General features: G+C 38.2%; 3 protein-coding genes across 8 annotated transcripts in view; 2 read left to right on the top strand and 1 right to left on the bottom strand.

Annotated features, from left to right (window-relative positions):
- dysf (dysferlin, limb girdle muscular dystrophy 2B (autosomal recessive)) overlaps positions 1-27,348 on the bottom strand; it is a 199,595-nt gene that overhangs the window by 94,237 nt on the left and 78,010 nt on the right. For 4 of the 6 annotated variants that reach the window (XM_059354840.1, XM_059354835.1, XM_059354839.1 and 1 more), the window contains exons 14-23: positions 21,724-21,792; positions 21,558-21,601; positions 20,486-20,568; positions 17,917-17,949; positions 17,531-17,646; positions 16,670-16,783; positions 16,399-16,576; positions 15,022-15,146; positions 13,639-13,745; positions 12,822-13,017 (exon numbers count right to left, since the gene is read on the bottom strand). In XM_059354840.1, coding sequence (XP_059210823.1) covers positions 12,822-13,017; positions 13,639-13,745; positions 15,022-15,146; positions 16,399-16,576; positions 16,670-16,783; positions 17,531-17,646; positions 17,917-17,949; positions 20,486-20,568; positions 21,558-21,601; positions 21,724-21,792 — 1,065 coding nt within the window. The remainder of the gene's footprint in view (positions 1-12,821; positions 13,018-13,638; positions 13,746-15,021; positions 15,147-16,398; positions 16,577-16,669; positions 16,784-17,530; positions 17,647-17,916; positions 17,950-20,485; positions 20,569-21,557; positions 21,602-21,723; positions 21,793-27,348) is intronic. The other 2 variants (XM_059354838.1, XM_059354841.1) reach the window with 1 other exon arrangement.
- On the top strand, positions 1,530-3,158 carry LOC131989574 (tripartite motif-containing protein 16-like). Its single transcript, XM_059354842.1, has one exon. It carries the CDS (start codon positions 1,530-1,532, stop codon positions 3,156-3,158), a length of 1,629 nt encoding a protein of 542 aa, XP_059210825.1.
- LOC131989575 (tripartite motif-containing protein 16-like) lies at positions 6,326-7,849 on the top strand. Its single transcript, XM_059354843.1, has one exon. The coding sequence runs from the start codon at positions 6,326-6,328 to the stop codon at positions 7,847-7,849; it is 1,524 nt and encodes a 507-aa protein (XP_059210826.1).

Below are 27,348 nucleotides of genomic sequence, written 5' to 3'. Positions count from 1 at the left end.
ACCCAGAGAACCCATTTTCATTCAGAAAGCATGACGTCAGAGGTCACTTTGAAAATCACAAACAAAAGAAAACGAAAGACTCTTACTTATTAATCAAAACAAGTCAATATATCAACTGAAAAACCCTAAAAAAAAACCCTAACCAACTATGAATGAGAAGAAGGCTGACACTATTAATAAATAAAGTCACAGGCTGTAAACCACCACTGTAAACCTGTAAAAGATAAATATGATGGATAAACATGCTGACAAAGTTCAAACCAACTATAAAAGATTTAAAGAAGGATATAAAAGCAAATCAAAGACCTCCGTTTCCTTGTATGAAACAAACACTGATAACCCTCACTTAGAGCTCCCAACAGCTGATAAACCAGTTCACTGCAGTTCAGCAGGCCTTTGTCTTAGAAAAAGAGGGTTTTCTGTCATTAAGAGATGAAATCAGCAGCAAGTAATTAAGGCAGACAAGGTGAAATTCTGCTGTTCGATTGGTTGGATCTACTGAAAGGAACCAGTGACTAGCTAATGTAGTGACTAGCTTAGTACTAGCTAATAACAGCACACTCTAGAATTTTGGAAGTTGGCATGGTTGATTCTCAAGTGGATTGCAAAAACCTTGGAGACAGCTACTGGAGCAGGAACCACCAACGGAGTAGTTTTGAGGGTTTTTTTGCCAGGTGTTTATATCTCTGTCTGTGTGTGGATAGACCTTGTTAACATGATCGCAAACTCACCTCACTATCGTACAATATGCACTCACGAAACATATGAAGTTGAGATAAAAATCAAGGGTTGGCCAACAAAGGGTGCAGAAATTAGGGGATGGGAAGGAATCGTTCTTCTGATGTTCCATTGTTCCAACAACCCAATAATCTAAAGAAGTAACCTTGGTCCAAACCTAACTATGTGGCTTTGTGCCAAAACTAATCCTTAAACACATCAATATTTTTAAGAAGGGTTTCGTCAATCACTGGATTTCAGTGTGTATTTCCGTGCATTAGGCCTTCAGACCCAAATATCTATGCAAAGGACCAATGGGATGTCAGAACAATAAGCACTCCCCATCAACTTTTTATTAAAGATCTAAGTGTTAAGGATACTGAAGAGGATGCTTAATACACGTAAAACTGCAAAACTTTTAGTTTTTGGAAACAAAAAGTGTCAAACAATGAAGAACCATCTCAGCTGCTAACACTAATATTAAACACAGGCTTTAATCAGGTCAATATATCAACTGAAAAGCACCGCTATAAACCTGTAAAAGACAAATAAACATGCTGATAAAGTTCAGACCTACTATAAAAGATTAAAAGAAGACTATAAAAGCAGATCAAAGATCAAATAGCTCTGTTTCCTTTTATGAAACAAACACTGATAACCCCTCCCTTAGAGCTCCCAAGAGCTGATAAACCACTTTACTGCAGTTCAGGAGGCATTTGTGTTAGAAAGGAGCGCTGGGCTGCCTGTGTGACGCAGTTATTTTCTGTCAGTCAGTGAGACTGTTGAGAGGTTTTCTGTCTTTGAGCGGTGAAATGGCGCAGCAAGTAAATCAGACGGACAAGGTGAAATTCTGCTGTTCGATCTGTCTGGATCTACTGAAGGATCCGGTGACTATTCCCTGTGGACACAACTACTGCATGCGCTGTATTCAAACCCACTGGGATAAAGGAAATCAGAAGATAAATAACAGTTGTCCTCAGTGCGGACAGACTTTCAACCCGAAGCCTGTCCTGGTGAAGAACACCATGTTGGCAGAGTTGGTGGAGGAACTGAAGAAGACTGGACTCCAAGCTCCTCCAGCTGATCACTGCTATGCCGGACCTGGAGATGTGGCCTGTGATGTCTGCACTGGGAAGAAGCTGAAAGCCTCCAAGTCCTGTCTGCAGTGTCTGGCTTCTTACTGTGAGCAACACCTCCAGCCTCACTATGAATCTCCTGCTTTTAAAAAACACAAACTCATCGAAGCCTCTGTCAAGCTTCAGGAGAACATCTGCTCCAATCACGACAAGTTAAAAGAGATTTACTGCCGCACTAACCAGCAGTGTATCTGCTTTCTCTGCTCACTGGACGACCATAAAGGCCACGACACAGTCTCAGCTGCAGCAGAGAGGACGGAGAAGCAGAAGAAGCTCGGTGAAAGTCGGCAAAGAATCCAGCAGAGAGTCCAGGACAGAGAAAAAGACGTGAAGAAGCTTCAGGAAGAGACGGAGACCATCAATCGCTCTGCTGATAAAGCAGTGGAGGACAGTGAGAAGATTTTTACTGAGTTGATAAATCTCATTGAGAAAAGACGCTCTGATGTGAAGCAGCAGATCAGATCCAGGCAGGGAACTGAAGTGGGTCGAGTCAAATCCCTTGAAAACAAGCTGAACCAGGAGATCGCTGAGCTGAAGAGGAAAGACGCCGGGCTGGAGGAGCTCTCACGTACAGAGGACCACACCCACTTTCTTCACAGTTACCCCTCACTGTCAAATATCACTCAGACTACAGACTCACCAAGACCAAACATCTACTGTCTGCAGTACTTTGAGGATGTGGTGGCAACTTTGACAGCAGCCAGAGATAAAATGCTCGCCATTCTTACTGGGACATGGAGTTTATCAGAACCAACGACCAGAGCTGAGTTCTTACAGTATTCATGTGAAATCACACTGGATCCAAACACAGCAAACACATGGCTGGTGTTGTCGGACGGAAACAGAAAAACAACATTGGACAGGAAAAATAAGCAATATCCTTATCATCAAGAAAGATTCAGTCAACAAGCTCAGGTCTTGAGTAAAGATGGACTGACTGGACGTTGTTACTGGGAGGTGGAGATGAGCGGGAATTCCAGAGTTGCAGTCGCTTACAAGAGTATCAGCAGATCAGGACACTCCTTTTTATATGTATTTGGATGCAATGAGAAGTCTTGGGCACTAAATTGGAACAATGCTTATACCTTCATGCATGAAAACCGCTCCCTCAACATCTCAGGCCCTAAATCCTCCAGAATAGGAGTCTACCTGGATCACAGAGCAGGTATTCTGTCTTTCTACAGCGTCTCTGAAACTACAACTCTCCTCCACAGAGTCCAGACCACGTTCACTGAGCCGCTCCATGCTGGATTTTTCCTCTTTGGTTCTGATGGAGACACTGCTGAGTTCTGTGACAAAAAGTAGTCCTGAATGTGGCAGAGGAAAGACTGTCCTATAATACCTTCTTTTGGACATCAATAGAGAAGCAGCTTTGCTTTAAAGGGACAGTTAAAGTGATTGGACACAGGCTGTCTAAGGTTATTGGGCCTTTCGTGTGTTTTTATCAAATACAGAATGTGTAAATATGTGTGATCGTTTCAAATGATGCCTCATGTTGCGTGAGTTTTGTGAATTAAATTATAAAGGACTTAAACAGAGTAAATAGAACTGGTAATCAATCATGTTGGGACCTTGACAAATGTGGACTTTGGTTCATTCATGGATTTGAACTGATATGGATTTAAATGCAGCAGCATTTCCATTCACTTCTCAAAATGGCATCTCATCTGTAATTTGGTTCTTTGGCAAGTAACAGCCAGAATTGGTTTGTGTGTGTTTCTACGTATCATTGGTGTAATATTTGTGTAATTACATCACTTGAAGTTGAATGTTAATCTTGCTTTACACAGAGATTACGTCTTACATGCAGACTAACTACCAACTTATTTGATTTGCTCACACAGTAATTCAAATACAATATACTGTAAATTGGCTTTTAAGAGTTATACAGTTTTGTAGAAGCTTACACATTAACACTTGGACCTTTTTCCTCCAACAAAGTAACAGGCCATCCTTCACACCAACACTATATTTATGGCTTTATGAGCCTTTGTCTGAAGACAATGCCGCCGACCATGAGGCCTCCTCCACATATACACACACCTTTTCTCTTTCTTGTGCCCTTACACTGTTAATAATCTTGGATCAGACTGTGTGTATCTCTATTCTCCATAGAATGTGTGATTTGTTTGCCTTAATTTGTTTATTTAGAATAATTACCCTTTTGGAATATATAATATATATACGCTGTCCTTTTTCATGTTTTACACTGTTAACGATATGCGAACATGAAAATAATTCCAAATTCCTTCAACCACTATTAAATATAAATATGGCAATTTGATTATAATTATTCAGCTAATTATCAATCAGTTTTCCAAATTGATAGTTTAGTAACTTTATGAGACTGTTTTAGGTGAATTGGCTATCTTTTCTCTGTTTTACAGAGTGGTGCCCCAACTAGAGGTGACTTAGAGTAAATCAAGTCATATCATTTATTATAATTAATAATTATTTATGATAATTATTAATAATTCTGATAGCCATCTAACCACACTTTTGAACTGTGAGAACCACACAAAGGTTACAAAGGTTCACCCCTACTTATTTGATATCTCCATGGGAAGGATAGCATTTATGGGAAAGCCCTTTACGACATAAATGGTGCACCGTTGCGAGGAATCATTCATTTGTATCCTATGGTGCCCCGGCCAATTATTTAATTGACAGATAAACATGTAAATCACTTGATTCAGGCTGAATTTCTGTTTTATATTTCCTGTGTTTTAAAAAGGATAAAACTTCATATTACTGTCTACATATTCCTCTGAATGAAATGTAAAAGTTTTAATGATGTGAATGTGAATCAGCAAATATAAAGTAGTAACAAGAAAATTTGCACTGTTATCAGATAAATGTAACAAGTTCAGCAACCTGTATCACAAGTAAGATTTTTGGAAAAATATGATGAATTTATAAAATGTAATAAAAGAACATTCTAAATCCATACAATCTGCTTTTGTGTGTTTATTTTTTTACTTTCATTCTCCTCATCATAAACCCATTATTATAGAAATTAGCAGATGAAATGCTGAATTATAAATGTCCAACGCTGACAAATCCCCAAAGTTAATTGACTTAGTTGAACATGAACAGACGTACAAAACATTCAAGCATGAAAAATATAAATCAAAGAGTATGAATAGAAGTTTGAATGCATAAAACTACAATCAGCAGGTGTATTTGGATTTTTTACTGACTCGTATGCACAGTATGTTCATCATTCTTGCTAGTTTACTCATGTTTGAGATATTTTTTGTAGAGTTTTTCCACTGATATGATAAGGGAATCACATCCCTGCAGTAAAGGATATTACAAACAGTAGGATCACATAAAAGGTCACCCCAAAAAATGTGTTTGAAGTTTGCAGAAGAGTTAGTAAAGTTTCACGAGGCTGTGATTATCCTAGAGGTCCCGACAAGTCATTTTATGAGGCCAAGTTAAAAAAAATTTAAAGAAATGGCTACTGTGTGGACTAACATCATCACACAGAAATAAATTGATCTCATTGAAAACATTCAGCTTTCCAGTCAAACCTATTTCATGCAATTACAACACAGTCTAGAGACCCCAGTATGCAGAAATATTTCAATACAATAGGTAAAATTAATGTATGTGTACTGCATGAGAAAAACTGAATGGTTTTTGCCCTAAACTGCACGAGATTAGCATAAAGTGGGCATGTCTGTCAATGTTTTTCCAGTGCTCAAACATGTTTCTACCTTTGGAGCATTATTAAGCCTCCATCCCAACAAGATATCATCACATGGTTGGCACCATCTGTGAGTTTGAGGATAGGTGTAACCAACATGCTGTAAACAGTAAGGGCTGATCAACCAGTTTACTGTAGATCAGAATGCAGTTGTGTAACCCAGGAGGCTTTGGCTACCTGTGTGATGCATTTTTTTGTCAAGGAAGTGAAACTGCTAAAATGTATTGTAACTTTAGAGCATTATTTCCCCTCCTTCCCAGCAACATGTCCTCACATGGCTGGAACCATCTGCCAGTTTAAAGATGGCTGTGACCAACACGCTGCCAAACCAGTTTACTGGAGATCAAGTGCAGATATGCAACACAAGAGGGTTTGGCTTCCTCTGTGGCACATTTATTTGCTAGAAACTGGAAACATTGCATCCCAATCATGCATCACGACTTGTCCAATCATGCCCATTCGTACAAGTCTGGCTAACACCAGACTATATCACAAATGAGATCTAGTCTGGAGACCACCTATTCATTTTTCCGTAGAGGAGGCGTGGTTAACTATCGTCCAGAGCCGTTTATTGGGCGCTACGAATGTCTATCATAAGCGTCTGTACGTAGCTCTTAGCCAATCGGTAAGGGCTGATCAACCAGTTTACTGTAGATAAGAATGCAGATGTGTAACCCAGGAGGGTTTGGCTACCTGTGTGACGCATTTATTCATTTTTGTCAAGGAAGTGAAACTTCATTCTCTGTTGTTGAGAGGTAAAATGGCGCAGCAAAGAAATCAAGCAGACGAAATGAAATTCTGCTGTTCGATCTGTTTGGATCTACTGAAGGATCCGGTGACTATTCCCTGTGGACACAACTACTGCATGAGCTGTATTAAAGCCCACTGGGATAAAGAAGGCCAGAAGAAATGTCACAGCTGTCCTCAGTGCAGACAGACTTTCAACCCGAGGCCTGCCCTGGTGAAGAACACCATGTTGGCAGAGTTGGTGGATGAAAAGAAGAATGTTCCAGCTGATCACTGCTATGCCAGACCTGGAGATGTGGTCTATGATTTCGGCACTGGTAGGAATGTTAAAGTTGTTGAAGCCTCTGTTAAGCTTCAGGACAACATCTGCTCTCTTCATAATAAGTTAAAAGAGATTTACTGCCGCACTGACCAGCAGTGTATCTGCATTCTCTGTTTACTGGACGACCATAAAGGCCACGACAAAGTCTCAGCTGTAGCAGAGAGGACGGAGAAGCAGAAGAAGCTCGGTGAAAGTCGGCAAAGAATCCAGCAGAGAGTCCAGGACCGAGAGAAAGACTTGAAAAAGCTTCAGGAAGAGACGGAGACCATCAATCACTCTGCTGATAAAGCAGTGGAGGACAGTGAGAAGATTTTTACTGAGTTGATTTGTCTCATTGAGAAAAGACGCTCTGATGGGAAGCAGCAGATCAGATCCCAGCAGGAAACTGATGTGAGTCAAATCAAAGATCTTCAGGAGAAGCTGAACCAGGAGATCACTGAGCTGAAGAGGAAAGACGCCGAGCTAGAGCATCTCTCACGTACAGAGGACCACACCCACTTTCTTCATGGTTACCCCTCACTGTCAGAGCTCCCTGAGTCTACAGACTCACCAAGACCAAACATCTACTGTCTGCAGTACTTTGAGGATGTGGTGGCAGCTCTGACAGCAGCCAGAGATAAAATGCATGCCATTCTTACTGGGACATGGAGTTTAGCAGAGCCGACTACCAGAGCTGAGTTCTTACGATATTCACGTGAAATCACACTGGATCCAAACACAGCAGGTAGATGTCTTGTTTTATCAGAGGGCAACAGAAAAGTAACATTTGATGGAAAAAATAAACCATATCCTAAACACCCAGAAAGATTCAGTCAACAACCTCAGGTCTTGAGTAAAGATGGACTGACTGGACGTTGTTACTGGGAGGTCACGATGAGCAAGGATGCCAGAGTAGCAGTCGCTTATAAGAGTATCAGCAGATCAGGGGACATTAAGGCACATGCATTTGGATTCAATAAGAAGTCTTGGGCACTCTATTGTTTTGATGTTTATACCTTCATGCATGACAACCACAGTGTCAGCATCTCAGGCCCTGTATCCTCCAGAATAGGAGTGTACCTGGATCACAGAGCAGGTATTCTGTCTTTCTACAGCGTCTCTAAAACTATGACTCTCCTCCACAGAGTCCAGACCACGTTCACTGAGCCGCTCCATGCTGGAGTTTATGTTTATGGTTCTGACGGAGACACTGCTGAGTTCTGTAAACTCGAGTAGTCATTAAAGTAGCAGATAAGGTTATTATAGTTAACGAAAACTGACGAAATAACGAAAACTAGAATTGAAAAAACATTTCCTTAACTGACAACCAGAGTTTTTAAAAAAACGATAACTAACTGAAACTGTATAGTGTGGTTACAAAACTAACTAAAACTAACTAAAATTATAGTGAAAATGTCCTTCGTTTTCGTCTTTGTCAACTTTTTTCATACATAATTCAGTGTTTCTATTAGAACATGCAACACATTGGTAAATATGTTTATTGAGACTGAGATGTCTATATTTGAACCAAAATTCAAAACACCTGGAACTGTGAGAGTTAATAACTTTATTGGGGCTGAGATGGATAAGCCAAAGAAAATAAAGGAAAAATGTATTATGACCTCTTTGAATCTGGCACCCAACACATAGCCCATTACGAAAAAACTAAAACTAATAAGAACTAAACTAAAACTAGCAAACTCACTCCAAATACTAATTAAAACTAACTAAATTTGAAAACAAAAATTCATAACAAAATTAAAACTTAAACTAATGAAAAATCCAAAACTATTATAACCTTGGTAGCAGAGGAAAGAGTGATATTAAAGAAATGTATCATACCTTCTTTTGGACATGAATAGAGAAGCAGCTTTGCTTCACATGGACAGTTAACTCTTTGATGCACAACATTTTGACCCCCCTTCTAATGCAAAACATGGGTAAAAAATTACCCTCGTTCATTCCCCATGTTATTTAATGCTGCTGTGTGTTTCTGTGCTCTATCTTTGATATCAACTTATTTCATGATTGAATATTCCAAGTATTCTTTAAATATCTTGTTTTTGAAAACAACAGATCATTATTTCCATTTTGCTTCTCATACTTTATGAAGAAAAAAGGTTTTGTATTATTACATAGCTAACTACTTGGCTAAGTAGCTAACTACTTGGCTAAGTAGCTAACTACTTAGCCAAGATGTTAGCTAAGTAGTTAGCTTAGCAAGCTACTTAGCTAAATACTTAGCCAAGAAGTTAGCTATGTATTTAGCTTAGCAAGCTTCTTAGCTAAAAAATGGATATAGGTCATTTTTGACCCATGTTGTGCATTACAAGAGAAGTGACACAAAAAGGGATTTTATTAAAAAATGAATAAAGGAAACATAAAAAAAATAGGATGTATGATGATCAAAAACAAACTAATTGAGGAAAACCTGGAATACTGAATGATGAAAATAATTTATTGCAAAGATATAGAACATAAAAACTCTGCCGGTTCACTTTAGACCCATGTTGTGGATTGAAGGGTTAGTTAAAGTGATTAAAAACAGGCTGTCTAATGTTTTTTGGGCCTTTTGAGTGTTTTTATCAAAATCAGAATGTGTAAATATGTGTGATCGTTTCAAAGTATGCATCTTGTTGTGTTGTTGAGTTTTGAAAATTAAATTAGAAAGAAGTTATGAAATAGAGTAAATTTGACTGGTGATCAATAATTTAGTCGATAGATAAATGTGTAAATCGCTTGATTAAGTGTGATTTTCTGTTTTATATTTCCTGTGTTTTAAAAATGAGAAAATATCATATTACTGTCTACATATTCCTCTTAATGTAATGTAAAAGTTTTAATGATGTGAATGTGAATCAGTAAATTTAAAGTAGTAACAAGAACATTTGCACTGTTATCAGATAAATGTAACAAGTTCAGCAACCTGTATGACAAGCAGGTTTTTCTGAAAATGCAATTTTAATGACCACTGCAAAGATTTATCCCAAGGTTTTGGTAAAATGTAATCAATTTATGAAGTGTAATAAAAAGGAATTATTTAAATCAGTAAAATCATCTTCTGTGATTATTTCTTGACCCTCATTCTCCTCATCATAAACCCATTATTATAGTTGTTTTCAGATGACATGCTGAATTATTAATGTTAAAGCCAGCAAATCCTCATTTTTAATTTTTGATTATGATTATGATTATTATGATTATATTATTATCGTTCATGTTTTAATATTTAGTATTAAATACAAGTTTAGCAGTCACCAACTTTCAGCTGGGGTTTGTTTTGAATATCGATTAAATGACATTACAAATAATACGCTTACAAAAGTTTTTGCTTTTCCACAAGTTTCCATGTCCAATTTAATGCATCAATTCTTTTTCAGCAAAGGTAAAAAAAAAAAAAAAACACCTCGACCAAGTGTAGTAACATGATTTTGTAGTTACAGAGATTTTTTGCTGTGTGCATTCAGCTTTTTTATTGAAATCTTTTGTGTTTACTGTTTTTTTGTGTGTGTTTTGTAATTTCTGTCTTTTTGTGTGTTTTTATGTTTTTTATGTGTATTTTTGTGTGTTGTTTTTGTAATTTTTTGTGTGTTTTTTGTAATTTGGTGTGTTTTTTGTTTGTTTTTATGTGTGTTTTTTGTAATGTTTTTGTGTTTTCATAATGTTGATCCAGTAAGTCAAAATGAAAATAATAATCAGGTCATATAGGTGAGGTTGTGCTGAAAACAATGATACCAACACATCATGGTAAATATTTTGAAGTGGTTTATAAACAGGCAGAATGAAAAGGAGCCCCAAACTCCAAAGGGTTAAGGTTTGCAGAAGAGTTAGTAAAGTCTCATGATGCTGTGATTATCCTACAGCTCACAGCAGCTCATTTTAAACAGGAAGTTAAAAAACAATGCTCTAGATGTAAAGAAATCACACATAAATAAAATTGGGCTCATTGAAGCGACACAGCTTTCCAGTCAAACCAAATTCATGCAATTACAACACTGTTTAGATATTTAAATGCAATAGTTAAAATGAATGTATTTGTACTGCATGAGAAAAACTGAATGTTTTTTGCTCTAAACTGCATGAGATTAGCATAAAGTGGTCTGTAAATGTTAGACTTGAATGGAAGCCATTTTCATTCAGATATCTTGAGGACAGAGGTCAAAAGACTGCTTTGAAAATGGTCATAGCAATCCAATTTCCATTTATTTTATTAAGGTATTTTTTTTTATCTTTATTTTTATTTTTTTTAATGAGCACACTTGGCATCCTGTGTTTATTTATGTATTGCTACTATTAGTATAATTGTTAATCTTTATGTTTATATTATTATAATGAATGAATGAATGCTTTATTTCGGTTACAAAAAACAACAACAACAAAAATCAAAAACAAAACAAAACAAAGACAAAATAAAATCATGTTTTTTACAAAAGAATCCATCAGACAAAATAATAATAATACTGTTTTTTATTGTATTTATTTTTCTTTTTGTTTTGGGGGTTGTCTTTTTTGTGGTTCTTTGTTCTAATGTACTCTTTAAAAAACAAAAATGTGGAAAACAGCTGTGAAATAAGTTATGTCTTGTACTGATGCTTATGAATGCTAATTTCCATTAAAAAATATTATTATTATTATTATTTTTTTTTTTTAAATGGTCATATCAGTTTTTCCAGTGCTCCAACATGTTTCTACCTTTGGAGCATTATTAAGCCTCCATCCCAACAAGATATCATCACATGGTTGGCACCATCTGTGAGTTTGAGGATAGGTGTAACCAACATGCTGTAAACAGTAAGGGCTGATCAACCAGTTTACTGTAGATCAGAATGCAGTTGTGTAACCCAGGAGGGTTTGGCTACCTGTGTGATGCATTGTTTTGTCAAGGAAGTGAAACTGCTAAAATGTATTGTAACTTTAGAGCATTATTTCCCCTCCTTCCCAGCAACATGTCATCACATGGCTGGAACCATCTGCCAGTTTAAAGATGGCTGTGACCAACACGCTGCCAAACCAGTTTACTGGAGATCAGAATGCAGATATGCAACACAAGAAGGTTTGGCTTCCTCTGTGGCACATTTATTTGCTGGAAACTTTGCATCCCAATCATGCATCACGACTTGTCCGATCATGCCCATTCGAACAAGCCTGTCTAACGCCAGACGGGATCCCCGCTTTTCCCAAAAAGGCTCCTATGTTCCCCGGTCTGTTACTTTTTTCCACCATTACTGCCAAATTCCATGGCAAACAGGCCTAAACCTAACCCTAAAAGGAAAAAGCTAATCCGCGATGCAAGACAATATGATTAGGGGGAATATACAAACATGAGTAATCCTAGAATTAAAAAGCAGAAAAATGAACTGCAAAGTAACCAGAAAGCAAATTTAGAAGATTAATAGATTGTGGGGAGCATTGGACCGTTTTTCTGGAAAAGGGTCCTATGCTCCCCACATGCTACATTGCTACATACCTGCAAGACTGTATCACTATTGAGATAAAGTCTGGAGACCACCTATTCATTCAGCGAGGCTAAAACCTCCTTTTTGGTGGTGATAAAGGAGTGTAAAGCCAAACGTTGTTCTTCTCTTAAAATAAACTTTGTCTCTAGATCAGGGGTCTCAAACTGGCGGCCTGCGGGCCAATTGTGGCCCTCGTGACGATATTTGGTGGCCCCCACCTTGATATGAAAGTTTAATGTGAATTTTATATGAATGGTACTTTACCGTGTTGTGTGTGGAAGGTCCCTTTAATTACTTTTTGGGGTCTTTTTGTAGTAATTTTGTGTCTTTTTTTGGTCATTTTGTGCCTTTTTTAAGTAATTTCGTTTTTTTTTTGTTAAATTGATACTGCCTCCAGCGGCCCCCAGGTAATTTGAGTTTGAGATCCCTGCTCTAAACTATCTAGAACTGTCTACAGCTAGATCCAAAGACAGCTTGGCGTCTGCAGCAGCCATGTTGGATCCGTAAGAAAACTACAAGCTTCCGTCTGTCCAGTAGTACACATCATCGTCTCCCCGTCCCTCCCCGTTCTGTGATTGGATCCTAAAGCAGGGCTAAGAATCACCATGGACACCATGCTGCCACGCAGTTCCAAATAAAATCGAGCGCACAAGGCAGCATGGTTATACCCAGACTAGCCTACATTCCAACATGTCTTATTCATGACTATAAAACAGTGAATCAACAGTGTGTAGGACCATGTTGACCCTCACCTCCTCAGCCATGGTCCTCAGCCTGCTGGCCCAGTCCTCCGCCTGCTCCAGCACCGTGGACAGGTCGGTGGCCGGGCCGTACTTCAGAGCCTGAGCCGCCGCCACGATCTGCTGCAGGTGGAGAGTTCGAATGTGCTTCAAGGATCGGTCGAGAGGCGTCGCACACTGCCACTGGTCCAGAGACGGAAGATCCTCACTGGAGACACAGACAGAACACTCTGATTAAAGTTCATGTTATAAAAAGCAACAAAGACAGCACACTGGAAAGAATTTACTCTGATTTTTACAGTAACTTATTGGCAGCAATTAACAAGTAACTTACTGTTGTTATTATTATTTACAGTAGAACTACTGTAGTTTTATTTACAGTATTGTGTTTTTATATTCTAAAATAAAACTGTGATTTTAGTTGCATTTGCAGTACTGGTTTCTTTACTGTAAAATAAAACAATAAAAGAACACTGATTTGTTTACTGTAAGAATAAAAAACTGTTTAACATTGTGATTTTTCATGGCACTGTACATAATGTAAATAATACAGCACAGTAAACTATGCTGTTAATTTGATAATAATTTCATCATTATTTTTTATAGAAATAACTAGTAATTGCAAGTAATTATTCCATACACTAAAAAAAATAACATCTAATTTGATGTCTGATAATAAAGAAAACTAAAAGGAACATCCACATGCTCTTTGATTCATTTTCTCACTCAAGAAGAGGTAGTAATTCCACGACACATGAACAGAAATACTCAAGTAAAAGTACAGTAAATGTGCTCACAACACAATAAAACCCTCAACAAGCCTCCAGACCTGCAGTCAGCGATGACCTGGTCCAGCAGCTCCACCACTCGGAGCTCCAGCTCCTCCAGATCACTTCCTGCCTTCACGTCCAGCTGCACCCGCTGCAGGTTCCCCTCCTGGACACACACACACACACACACACACACACACACACATTAGAATTTTGTTAGAAATGCCACAGATTCGAGTCACGAGTTCAAAATGTGACAAGATTTATTTAAAGAATATGTAAGTTGATTTTTCTTTAACATGACATAATTGATAACTTTTTGAAACATGGTGCAACATAGTTCATGATTTGTTAAAAATGTTTGTCAGTGTCCAGTGAAAATTGGACATTTTTCCTATGAAATGTAGTGACGTAAGTGATGATCTGACAATTTAACAATTACTGAGATTAAAAGAGATAACGTGTTGAATATTGATATCTGTTTCCCACCTTGTTTGTGATATATATTGTGAGAAATCATTAACGTGATCAGTGTCCTCTCATAGATGAGTATCATTAATCATTATTAATAATGTATAACTAAAGGCAAACTGAGATAATGTGTTATTTCAGAAGAGCGTATCAAACTGGAGCCCCTTAGTATGACTCAGTACTCTTGGTGACCCCTGATCTCCAGTTAGATAGATGGATAGATGGATGGATGGATGGATGGATGGATGGATGGATAGATGGATGGATGGATGGATGGACAGATAGGTGGATGGATGGATGGATGGACGGATGGATGGATGGATGGATGGATGGATGGATGGATGATGGATGGATGGATGGATGGATGGATGGATGGATGGATGGATGGATGGATGGATGGATGGACGGATGGATGGATGGATAGTTGGATGGATGGATGGACGGATGGATGGACGGATGGATGGATGGATGGATGGACGGATGGATGGATGGATGGATGGATGGACAGATAGGTGGATGGATGGATGGATGGACGGATGGATGGATGGATGGATGGATGGATGGACAGATAGGTAGGTGGATGGATGGATGGATGGATGGATGGATGGATGGATGGATGGATGGATGGACAGATAGGTAGGTGGATGGATGGAAGGATGGATAGATAGATAGATAGATAGATAGATAGATAGATAGATAGATAGATAGATAGATAGATAGATAGATAGATAGATAGATAGATAGATAGATAGATAGATAGATAGATAGATAGATAGAAAAACAACAATAGAAAAAACCACAGAATAGAACAAGGACACTTAAGAAGTTTAAAAAAAAAGCAGATCAGTTGGTAGGATGGATGGCAAGATGATGGTAATGATACTGATGATATGATGGCAACAATGCTATGGTGACTAGACGGGATATAATTGTAATTGTATTGTCCTGACAGAGAGCCAGTGTGCACCCACCAGTCTGTCTATGATCTCCAGCAGCATGTTGAGCGCCTCGATCCTCGGCTTGATGTCCTCCCACTCTGAAGACAGAACCACCACTGGTTTAATGTTTCCCCAGGGGAGGTAGTAGTAGTGGCAACCTGGAGAACACACACAAACACACAAATACAAGGATACAGTTGGCAGTTTACGGACATTTGTGTCACATATTTTCTGCAAACATGTGTTCATTTAATGCAAAATATCACTTTGTTGCACACATACGGTATATTTGCTATCAATATATTTTAATTAAAAGCAAATTTATATCTATTAAGTGCAAAAATAGGACATTGTTGCACATGCATATATGTTTTCTGCAAGCAAATGTTAACCATTAATGCCACTTTATTGCCCATGCATATATATTCTGCAAATATATTTTTATTAAATTCATATATATTCATATATATATTGCTTTGTTGCACATGCTTTTATTCATGTTATTCCTGCAAACATGTTTTAATTTAATGCAAAAATACCACCTTATCAAATCAAATCAAATCAGAATTACTTTATTTATCCCGAAGGGACCCATGTATTATCCACAAGTATATTTTAATAAATGTATCTATATCTATCTGTCTTTTATTTTAATATTTCCATGCATATTAATACCCAAATGTCAAATTCTTGCATATAAATAATCAGTGTTCTGTACAGGTACTTTTGTTGCACATATGAAGTCGTTGTGTTGCTTTCCAGTACCGATTATTTATATGCAAAAAAAAGTTAATTTGACATTCAGCAATGATGCATTTTTTGTATTATTACAAATAATTTTTAGTATTTTTGTGTCTTTTTTGTGGTAATTTTGTGTCTATTTTTAAGTAATTTAGTTTTTTTGTATTATTACAAATAATTTTTAGCAATTTTGTGTCTTTTTTTTTGTAATTTTGTGTCTTTTTTTTAAGTAATTTAGTTTTTTTGTATTATTACAAATAATTTTTAGTAATTTTGTGTCTTTTTTTAAGTAATTTAGTTAAGTTGATATTTAGCAATGATGCATCTTTTGTATTTTTACAAATAATTCACTATAACTTAACATTCAAGATCATTAAGCAATTAAAGAATACTGTTAAAAAATGTTAACTGTAAATTAATATAATGTGACATTATAGATTTTTTATGGTTAATATTTGCAATAAAAGTAATTTACTTTTGTTTGGCATTTGTACGAAAACACAATAATTTTTTTAATGTTATTTTATCGATGATTTCTTTAAAAATGCAGATTATATACAGTAAATATCTGTATTAAATATGTATTATCCGTATTTTTTAACATTAAAAGTTTTAAGTTTTTTGTTAATGTTCCATGTAGCAGTATGATGAGTGTGACCTTTGACCTACCGTCAAACACCGCCCGGCTGAACTGGGTGGTGGAGGCCAGAGGGAGGCAGGTGCAGTCGAACTTGTTGCCGTAGTTACCGATGCTGACCTCGAACTGGATGGCGTCGTCGACGTCCTGCAGCAGCGTGGCCGAGTAGAACGCCACGAAGAGAGAGAACTTCCTCTTCCGGAGAAACTTCTGTTGGACAAAGACAGAGGAAGATTGATAAAGAGGAACAATAAGGCCGATACTTTTCTTTCTGTTTGTCGTGTTTCTCTCCTTCCGTCTCACCTCCACCACCAGCAGGTCGTCTGACGGGATGTCTTCCGTTTTCTGCTCCGGCTTGTCCGCCAGTTTTGTCGTTACTTCCAGTAAAACTCGACCTCGGTACGCCACACCCTCCCCCTGACGGACAGAAAACAGAATTAAAGCTGCAAGCAGCGATGAATCAAGGACTCTCTTCGTTCATTGGTTATGAAAGGGGGCGTGGCTAATCAAAAGGGGCGGGACTTTATGAAATATTGTTATGAAGAACTGTTCAGTGATGAACCATCATCATGCATGACAAGTTTGAGGCAGATTGGACAATGTATGGTGAAGTTATAAGGTCTCGTGTTTTATGCCAAAACGCCATATTTTGTGTCTTTTTTTAGTCATTGTGTGTCTTTTGTTAGTCATTTTGTGTAATTTTTGGTCCATTTGTCGTTTTTTAGTCATTTTGTGTCTTTTTTGTTGTTGTTTTGTGTCATTTTTTGTCATTTTGTGTCTTTTTTTGGTCATGTTGTGTCTTTTTTTGGTCATTTTGTGTCTTTTTTGTCATTTTGTGTCATTTTTTTTTAATCATTTTGAGTCATTTTTGTCATTCTATATCTTTTTATTGTCATTCTGTGTCTTTTGTTAGTCATTTTGTGTAATTTTTTGTCATTTTGTGTCTTTGTTACTCGTTTTGTGTCTTTTTTTTGGTCTGTGGTGTGGCCTTGTGATGGTACTGAACATGTCCCAAGTCGATGAGAGTGAGTTCATGTCAGAAAGGTACAAATATTTAGTTAGTTAGCTGTTGATACAGTTGAAGATGTGGAAATGAATGCGGGTCATTTTTGACCCATGTTGTGCATCAAAGGGTTAAAAAGTAAAAAGTAAATGTGACGTCACTTTTCCGAGGTTGAGCGCTTCATGTGGATCGTTGAAGGCGGTAAACTCTCGCGGGCTGCCGTACAGGTTGACGAAACACGGGCCGAACGTTGGCAGGAAACCAAGACTGTCATCAACTACAAAGAGACAAAAACAGCCAATAGATTTAATCACAGACGGGGCAGAATGTAGAACTATGACAATGAAGAAAAGACTGTTTGATTGGCTGGTTGTTTGATTGATTGAAATGATTTGCACTCGACAAAACCGATTGAGAGAGTTTCATCAGAATCAAAGCCAAGGTGGAAACAGTTATGAGTTGAAAGAAGAATAAATTATATGTCAGAAAAATGAAGTGAAACTGTTCACAAAGAATAAAAGTGGAGTAGAGAGGATGGTGGACGTACTGCCAGAGTGGACGGTCCGTGGAGTCAAGTCATCTGAATGCGTAGAGAGGAAGGATGGTTCAGAACAACAGACAGATGTTCAGAGTCAGACAGAAAGGAAAAAAAACCTTTGAACGCCACTCAAACCCAAACAGATGCACGAGACAACCACGCAGAAAACAACTATCAATACTCAAAGCAAAATCATTTGGCCTGCTTCAAGTGTGGAGCTGAAAACAAGACGATGGTGTGGCATTATGCTGCGATATGCTGACGACACCTCGTTATTCACATGATGTTTTAACTAGAGATGTTCCGATACCATTTTTCCCTCCCGATACTGATTTCGATACTTGAGCTGTGGGTATCGGCCGATACCGAGTACCGATCCGATACCAGTATGTTATAAAAAAATATCATCCTACACCTGCATGACTGTGATATGATTATCATTGTGGTAAGGCCTGGCTCAGGTTAAACCCTTTGTAAGACATGAATAAATACAGCAGATTCAAGGCATTTAGTGTTACATTTATTTTTAAATAAAACTATAAACAAAACAGTAGTGCAAAAGCAGCTTAAATAAATAAATCTGGGATTCCCCGGAGAACATTTTTGCCCAAAAAACCTAAATTTGGTGCCTCTCACACATTCTAATGCCACTATTCCATCTTAATTATTGCATATTTTAGAGAATTATTGTAAAGGAGGATAAGGGTTCTTCTATGTTTTATTTAAGGCGTCTTATTTTGACAGTCTTCTTGTAAATTCTGTAGTGGACTCTGCTAACACATCCACGTGCCCTTATTTTGAAAGCCACATGTGTTGTATTTTGAAGGCGGGTCTAACACGTTCTTACACTCAAAGTCGGAACTTTAAAGTCTGAACTTGGAGCTCGGAACAATGTTGAAAATTCTGAAATTAGTGTAGACCTTGAACGCACCATTAGCTGCCGGACTTTTGCTCCGATACTGCATTTTCTGCAGTATCGGAGCAATTTCCGATACTGGTATCGGAATCGGAACAACTCTAGTTTTAACACAAAGACAAAGAAACAACTGGAACTCGTCACACACAGTGAGAACAACTCATGCATGTCGTCTTCATCTGGGACAAAGGAAAGACAAGACAACTGTGAGGACCAAGCAGCGTCAGACCGAGTTAGTCTACATGCTTCACTGGACAACAAACAACTTCCATGCTTTGTTATGTTCGCAAACCACAGATCCGTCTGGTGGTTCAAGACCTGAGATCTCTAGAATCTAATCCAACTTTCAGTTCCTTACACTTGATTTCAAAGGACTTTTTAGTCTAATTATTGGATTCCAAATGGATGCACACTGGATTTATCTGAAGTCAATAAATACAGTTGTAGTCATTTGACATCTAGTTTGACGAATTCTAGAGCGACATTTGAAAGCTGCACTTGCTGGGCAATAATTCAATACAATAATATGTCGTCTTTCATTGGCATCAAGGTTGTAATAGTTTGGGATTTTTCATTAGTTTTAGTTTTAATTTCGTTGTCAATTTTTATTTTCAAATTCAGTTAGTTTTGATTAGTTTTTTCGAGTGTGTTTGCTAGTTTTAATTACTTTTTTGGGGGGGGAAATGCTTATTAGTTGTAGTTGTTTTGTAATGGGATATTTGTTGGGTGCCAGATTCAATAAGGTCAAAATAAATGTTTCCTTTATTTCCTTTGTCTGATCCATCTCAGCCCCAATAAGTTTATTAAGTCATAAAACCAGATAGATGAAATAGATTTCATATCAACCAAAAAGGTCGAAAACGAAGGACATTTTCACTATAATTTTAGTTCGTTTTTGTTAGTTTTGTAACCACAAAATACAGTTTCAGTTAGTTATTGTTTTTTAAAAACTCTTATTGTTATTTCAGTTAACGAAAATGTTTTTTCAATTCTAGTTATTGTTTATTGTGACCTTATTGAATCTGGCACCCGACAAATACCCCATTACAAAACAACTACAACTAATAAAAACTAAACTAAAACTAATTAAAACTAAACTAAAACTAATAAAAAATAAACTAAAACTAAGCATTTTCCAAAAAATAAAAACTAATTAAAACGACCAAACTCACTCTAAAAACTCATTAAAACTCACTGAATTTGAAAACAAAAAAGCACAACAAAATTTAAACTAAAACTTGTAAAAAATCCACAACTATTATAACCTTATTAGGTATATAGGTATAGGTACAAACCTCCAGACCAGTTCCATTATGTTCAGATCTAAAAGTGTTCCAGACTTGAACCATTATGTTCCAACTACCATCCAGTCTCGAGGTACATTCACCTGATTCTTCAAATGTACACTAAGAAAGTTATATATTCTTTATTTCACCTGACCTCGGTTTGTTTAAAGGTAGTTTGAAGTGGAAAAAAAAAAGTGTTATTTCGGTGGAAAACAACACAAAACAAACTACATTTGGACCTGAAAAAGACCAAAACCAAACCAGAAAAGATCAGTGAAGTATCAACACTTTGGTGCAGTTAAAGCCAACCAGTTCCAGTCCAAACCAAACTGGTTGGATCCAGTCCAGCTCAGACCAGTTTGAACTGGTTTCTTACCGTCTATCTCTCCACCGGGGGCTGAGATCTTGGACATACAGAGGTGGGTGGTGCCGATGACGTCGTTGTGACTGGCTCGGTCCCTGAAATTTAAACAAAGTAAGAGACGATGAACAGTGAGCTTCATAACGTTTAAATCCAAACGGTGACATCATGTAAAATGTAAACAGGCCACGAATAAGTTAAAGGAGGAACACGGAGGGAGAAATACGAGGTAAAGTTTTGGTGTGAGGTGAAAGAGAATTGTAAAACACAAATTGCTCTATTTCTGCATTTTTGCGTCAAATTTTGGGCTTCTTGGAGTCCTGAATAAGTAAAATCAGAACACACAGACATGACACACATGTTTTAAGGTTCAGGTTGAGTTAAACTTTCCTAAGAATATCATTATATATATATATATTATATATAAATGTGTGTATATGTATGTATATATCTACTTGCACTAATGTACAGTGAGATCTGCATTTTTTTTATATTATATAATCTATACCTATATATACTGCATTTTTATACAATTCATTCCTGTATATATTGCAATATGATTCACTTAATTACTGTTTAAGCACTTCTGGTTAGATGCTATCTGCATTTCGTTGCTTTGTACTTGTGACATGTGCAATGACAATAAAGTTGAATCTAATCTAATCTAATTATCTTTCAAATCCATCTCAGATTAAAGTCCATAAAGTAGCCAATTAGTCAGAGTAAGATAGATGGTCCTTGTGAGAGCAGAACTAGCTTTAAATAATCACGTTTTATGGTTTTCTGCACCATCAAAGTAATCCAGGAATACTTTTCTGTAAATTCGTGGACACATTGCAAACAGGAACTGCTAATAACTAATTCTACAGACTTTTAATTCTGCCAGTTGGCCAAATTGTAAACAAAAATGGGCTGAAAGGTTTTGGTCTTGGTCTTGTTTGACGTTGTTTGAACAATGTTTGACTTTTAAAACTTCTGCTCTAAACTTATGACGTACTCTTTTCAGTTTTGTGTAAAATTCTGGATATTCTGATAAGTTTGATGAAACAAAATGGGAAAATAAAGTTATATATCAGTGAGGATTCACCAGTCCAGAATTCTGATCCTCATCTTCTCACACATGGAGGGAAACTGGGAGGGAGAAAGAAAGAAAGCATAAACTGTATAATGATAATAATGACAATATTTGCCTTGAAAACACAACTAAAGTTGCATAAAAACGTGTGTTTGCAGAGTGTTTTTGTGTGTCTCACCCTGATGGGCATGGTCAGACTCTGGTTCCACTGTGGATTGGCGTTCTTCTCCAGAATCTTAGTGCAGACCTGAAAAAGACAAGAAAATACAATATGCATTCAATGGTTAGGTTCGGTGTCCATCTACTTATTGAAAATACACGTTTTATTTACAGTAATAACTTCATTTATATCTGATATGTAGACAAGCTGAGAAAGCCAGTTAAAAGTGCAATAAAAGGAACTTTCACAGTGTGACATTTATGTTTCTCGACTATTATTACTTTCTACAATGAAAACTATTACTATTTTTAATTTACATGCAAATAGACTGTTTTGTACTTTTATTATTTATTGTTTTTTCCTGCTGTTTCTGTGTGTATAAATGGTAAAAAAAATAAAATAAAAAGGTACATTTCCATAGAAACCTGGGTCTTTTGTTTGTATTTTGGGTTCCTGGCAGCTTTATACTTTGTTAATTAAAATAAAATGTAAAATCTGACTGATAGCTAGTTTGTGTGTAGAAAAAGGAGCCGTGCATGTGATGTAAGGACAGACTGAAAGATGATAAACAGACAGACATTAATGCAGAGGAAGTTGACACATTTGAACCAAAATCTTCTGGACTTTGTGGGAGTTGGGACACTCAGCATGGCCTGAGACTTAAAATTATGACCTGAACTGGGCCATACACTGACAGGACTGGTCATTTACGGTTAGGAGAGGTCAGAGTTCAGGAAAGGTATGCATGGGGGAGCACAGGATAGGATGTGGAGCTTCAGCAGACAACAACACACACACATAAAGTTTGATCAGTGAGATGTTCAATCCCCAGATGCTTGGTTAATGGGTGGTAACCAGTGCATATCATTTCCAAATTGACCAATTGCGTTAAAGAGCCCACCCATTGTACGGGATTTCGCCAAAATCCAAGAAGCTATATGTAAAATCAGAGTTGCTTGTAAGCACTTTGTCCTGTGATGCCGTTGGGGTCACTTGGCAGAGTCCAGCGCTGAGCATTGCATTTGGCTATGATTCTTTCAATAAATGGTTGACTTTATTCATTTGTCCTGAGTGTTTTGTAAACCAAGTTTAGGAAAAAGAACCCGGGTGAGAGGTAGAAGCTGTAAAAGCTTTACGCTCTAACAATTTTGGTGCCGTGACCCGGATTCTTCTTGGTTGAGGATTTTTTCCATATTTTTCTTCTTTTCCTGATGGACCAGAGGGACTCTCCCCCAAACGACAAGGAGCTCCACAAATAAGGTAAACAGAAAACCTTTTTGAATTTCTGCCAGACTTTGGTCTATCTGTCGTGTTGGGCGAAGACCTCTGGTCTGGAGGAAAAAAGATTCTAAATTGTGAGTATTATGTTGTTCTTAGAAAATGTGATTGAATATAGCCACATGTAATGTTAAAAACACATATGTACATATAGGGCAAGTAAATGAGCGTCCGAAACATAGCAATTTGGAACACATCAGGACTTCCCCGTAAAAGTGGAAGGAGCCTTAAATTTAGAAAACCTGTTTGGAACAGGTAAGTGCGGTTCTGTTAGATAGTGTAAGAATAAATATATATTCATAGTTAAGTTAGGGAAAAAATCTTGTTTGGAACAAGTGGTTTTTTAACCGTCGTTATTCAGCGAAGGCAGTTAGGGACTGTCAAAATCCTGTTTGGAATGGGTCGGTTCCGCACTTAAAAGGATAAAGGAAGACAGCTGGTACTGTCAGGGCCCAGGAAAAAGGAAAAAGGATATGAAAAGGCAATAGGACGCAGGGACAGATTTTTTGTTTTTCATACGGCTGTGGGAGGTTCCTCTCAGAGGCTCTAAGGTGAAAGCTCCAGGACTCACGGGTCCATTGCACGGGGCTCTCCAAAAACACAGTTCTGACACTGACACTGCACCTGAGTCTGTTGTAAAAGGGAAAACAGAGGAGATTTTGGGAGAAAGACTAGCTAAGTTTCGTCCGCCTGAAAGGGTAGAAGCTTGACGAAAACTTCCAAAATCACTAGTTCCTCTTGTTTCCCCCGGCTGCGAGGTTGGGCCCTAGGCTCCCTCGGGTGACCACTTCAGACAATAAGGGCAGTGTGTGTATAATGATAATTTTACACTGTGCATATTGTAACTGAGGACTGAAGAGAAATGTCTGAGAAAAAGGTGGTGGAGGAATGGAATAACTGTAAACCTGATACAGTCGGGGATTTGTTGAGTAAAGTCTATGAGAGACAAAATGAACGCACCACAAGTGATGATAAAGCAAATCAGACTAAAAAATTAATTAAATGGGCAAGACAAATGCAGAATGAAGGTGTGATGGGACCTTGGGAGGGTCCAGAGCCACAATATGAAGATTTATTAAAAATCCAACAATTATATAAAACTAAACTTGCGAATGAACAACAGCAACAGATAAAACACCCATCTGGCATAAAAAGTTTGACCACAAAAAGTAAAATAAATGAGTTAGAGAATGACTATAAAACATGCAGAGTTTATGTTACTGATGTGGGATGTATTCAAGATATCCTTGGGCCGGGTAAAATTGTGAAACAGCAGCAATCACTAGTACCAACTGCTCCTGCTGCGTCTTGCACACCTACAGAGACCCCCCCCCCTTACCAGGCTGCAATAGAACAATTAAATCAGATGACAGATAACGTGTTAATGGAGTCAAATGATGAACATCAAAATCCGTTGTTACCATTAGGCTTTATTACAGCCGCTGCAGGTAAACTGGCCGGAGCTGTTCATGTGTTATCTGAAATTAATAACTTAAGGAAGACGTTTCAGAAACAGAAAAAATCAGAGGCTCAAATTCAAGCTGCAGTACTGAAAGTAGCAGGTCTTCTAGAAACTGATGATGTAGAGGAAGACACAGCTGTGACCTTTAAAACTCTTTGTGACTCCCTTCCAGGGGCTGGAGGCCAGGCGGCGTGTGCCACAGTGCAATCTACGCCCCCTGGTACGCCAGTCTCAGCCACAAACGCGGGTGTAAAAATAGTAAGTTATGAACAGGAAATAGAACGGGCAAGAAGAGAGGCAGATGACACACAGATAGGAGAAGACGACAGCCAGGGGTTAAGGGAGAAGCGAAGGGAAAAAGAGATAAGAAACAGAGAGTGTAGAAGTTTGGGGGTTCCTGATTCAGAAATGAGAGGTCTGATGGGGCTTGAGGGAAAGACTAGAAAGCAGAAGGACAGGACTAGAAGAGAGCAGGGGTTCAGACAGGAAGAGAGAGATTGGATGTACAGACGGTATGAGAGAAGTAAGATGAAGAAAGAGTTTGAGGACAGACTGAGAGAAGAAGAAGGGAACTCTTATGCCTTGCTGGATGAACACCTTGTAAAATCTAAACCTAAAGTTACAACTCCTGTTCATACTGATGAGAGTGATGAGGATGACCACAATAATGGAGGTTCTAAAGACCTCAGAACCCCCCTTTTTTATTCTCACACCCAGTCCTCAGACAGCCACCAAATGCCTTTGATGGTTAATACGGATGGTTGGGGCAGAAGAAGTGAACATTACAGTCCATTCACTGTAAATGACATGTTAATTATTCAGACAAAACTCCCACCCCTAAAGGAGGGAGGGGGAGGTTGGATTCGAGCATTCACAGAGCTTGGCAAGGGATGCACCTTGTCTATGGGAGATTTTAGAAAGTGCATTGGTGCTTCACTTAGTCTGGCAGAGACAAATGAACTAGAACGGAAAGCTGGTTCAAATCGGGCAAGCGATGATACACGACTAACTGCTCACAGTGACAGCTTATGGCAAACCATTAGAGTAATGTATCCTGCAAAACTCAACACGGCTGAATTGACAAACATGGTGTTAAAACCAGGAGAGACAGGAGCAGAATATCTTACTCGGACCAAAATCAAATGGCAGGAAAAGACAGGTGTTGTGGTGAATGGTCAAATGGAAAGTGTTTATCGCAATGCAGTTGAATCCTCACTCCCAACTAGCATTACTGACAAACTGAAAGATACAGTTGGTCTTAATCGCATGGATTTTGACCTCTGGTCAAGCCATGTGGAACACCATATTGACAAAAAACAATCTGAGAAGGAGGATACACAAAAACAGTTATTTGAGTTACAACTACAACTGACTAAAACACAGTTACAAGAGGCTAGAAAGAAAATAAATGATGACAAGAAACAAGTTCAAAATGGACAAAAACAAATTGAGAATACACAGGCTACACAACAAGACTTTGAACCCTATAGCGGTGATAAATTACAGTGTTATCAAAATAACACAAATTTGAGAGGCAGAGGAGCCTCAGGCTTTAGAGGAAGGGGCTTTGGAGGTAATTTTAGATTAAGTCAGAACCAGACTGAAGGCTGTTATCTGTGTGGCGCGTACGACCATTGGATGCGAGACTGCCCATATAATCATAGGGCTGGACTTCCACCCAACCCCCCCTTCCAGAGTAGGGGGAGGGGGCTTCCCTTTAGGGGGAGGGGTCGTGGAGGTCAACAGGCACCACATCCACCCACATACCAAGAGATTCCAAATCAACACATGATGCCACATCAGGGGGCCCCAAGTCAATTTATGATGTCATAGGGATGCCGGGGTTCTACAGGGGATGGTGATGAATGGCAGCCAGCGGTACTGTATCCAGAACCGTTGGTCGAATTGGATATTGGTGGAAAAACAACTACATTTATGCTTGATACAGGAGCTAGATTTAGCACCTTAAATGAAAGTTATCCACCTTCAAAATACACCACCCCAGTTGTAGGATTTTCGGGCAAATCAGAGTTACTGCCATTCTCACATCCCCTTGATTGTATCTGGGAAGGACATAAATTTAAACACAACTTCTTACTATCTCCAAAGTGCCCAGTCAATCTATTAGCGAGAGACATATTGGGGGCTCTATCAACTCAAATTGTCTGCACCGAAACACACACTGATGTGATCTTTCCGGATGGAAAGATCAGACGCTGTCTGATAAAAAATAATTCAAATCAGATGTACGTATAGAACCAAGCAGAACCCACCACAGAATTTAATGCCATTGTCTGGTGGGGTAAGTTGACCCACAGCCAAGATATTCCTCTTGCGCGTGAGTATCAAGATTGGTTGCCTTGGATAAGCACGCTTCGCGCGTATGAACCTCCGGTTGACCCATTACATTGTACATATAACTACATTTTGGAGGATGATCAAACAGAGGAAGAGATTGTGGAGTATGAAAGCAAGTGGCAAGGTGTAATGGAAAGATTTTCTAAAAGGGGAGAGCCATGGGTGGGGTTTAACAGCATATACGTTGGACCTGAAGGGGTGGCTGCAGATGTTGAATTGGGTGAAGAACTGAAAGAGCTCTATGCACTTGACCATGAAGCAGCGCCCCATGTGACGCTAGCGATTGTGGCGGGGGGACAAGCAAAGAATTTGGGTCCAATGGTAAAACGTCTGAAAGATCCTAAGCTTACATGGAAAAAGACTGGCAATCACAAACTGTTGATGTGCGTTGAGGAAAACGCTTTTCGCATTGCACATAGCTCATCAGCTGCACAGGCTTTTGAGAAACACATATTGACACGGACCCATGGTAGAGAGAACACAGATTCCCCGATTGCGGTTCATTTACTTGACCATGTACCAGCCACCGTCTGGTCTCAAGGACC

The sequence above is a fragment of the Centropristis striata genome, chromosome 17 (genome assembly GCF_030273125.1).
Source record: "Centropristis striata isolate RG_2023a ecotype Rhode Island chromosome 17, C.striata_1.0, whole genome shotgun sequence".
Classification (NCBI taxonomy): Eukaryota; Metazoa; Chordata; class Actinopteri; order Perciformes; family Serranidae; genus Centropristis; species Centropristis striata.
Note: the sequence above shows the minus strand (reverse complement) of the source record. Positions and strands in the feature narration are given on the sequence as shown.

What these genes read in the sequence shown, in the direction of transcription:
- LOC131989575 (XM_059354843.1), top strand. Translation starts at nt 6,326, where the DNA reads ATGGCGCAGCAAAGAAATCAAGCAGACGAAATGAAATTCTGCTGTTCG.
- LOC131989574 (XM_059354842.1), top strand. Translation starts at nt 1,530, where the DNA reads ATGGCGCAGCAAGTAAATCAGACGGACAAGGTGAAATTCTGCTGTTCG.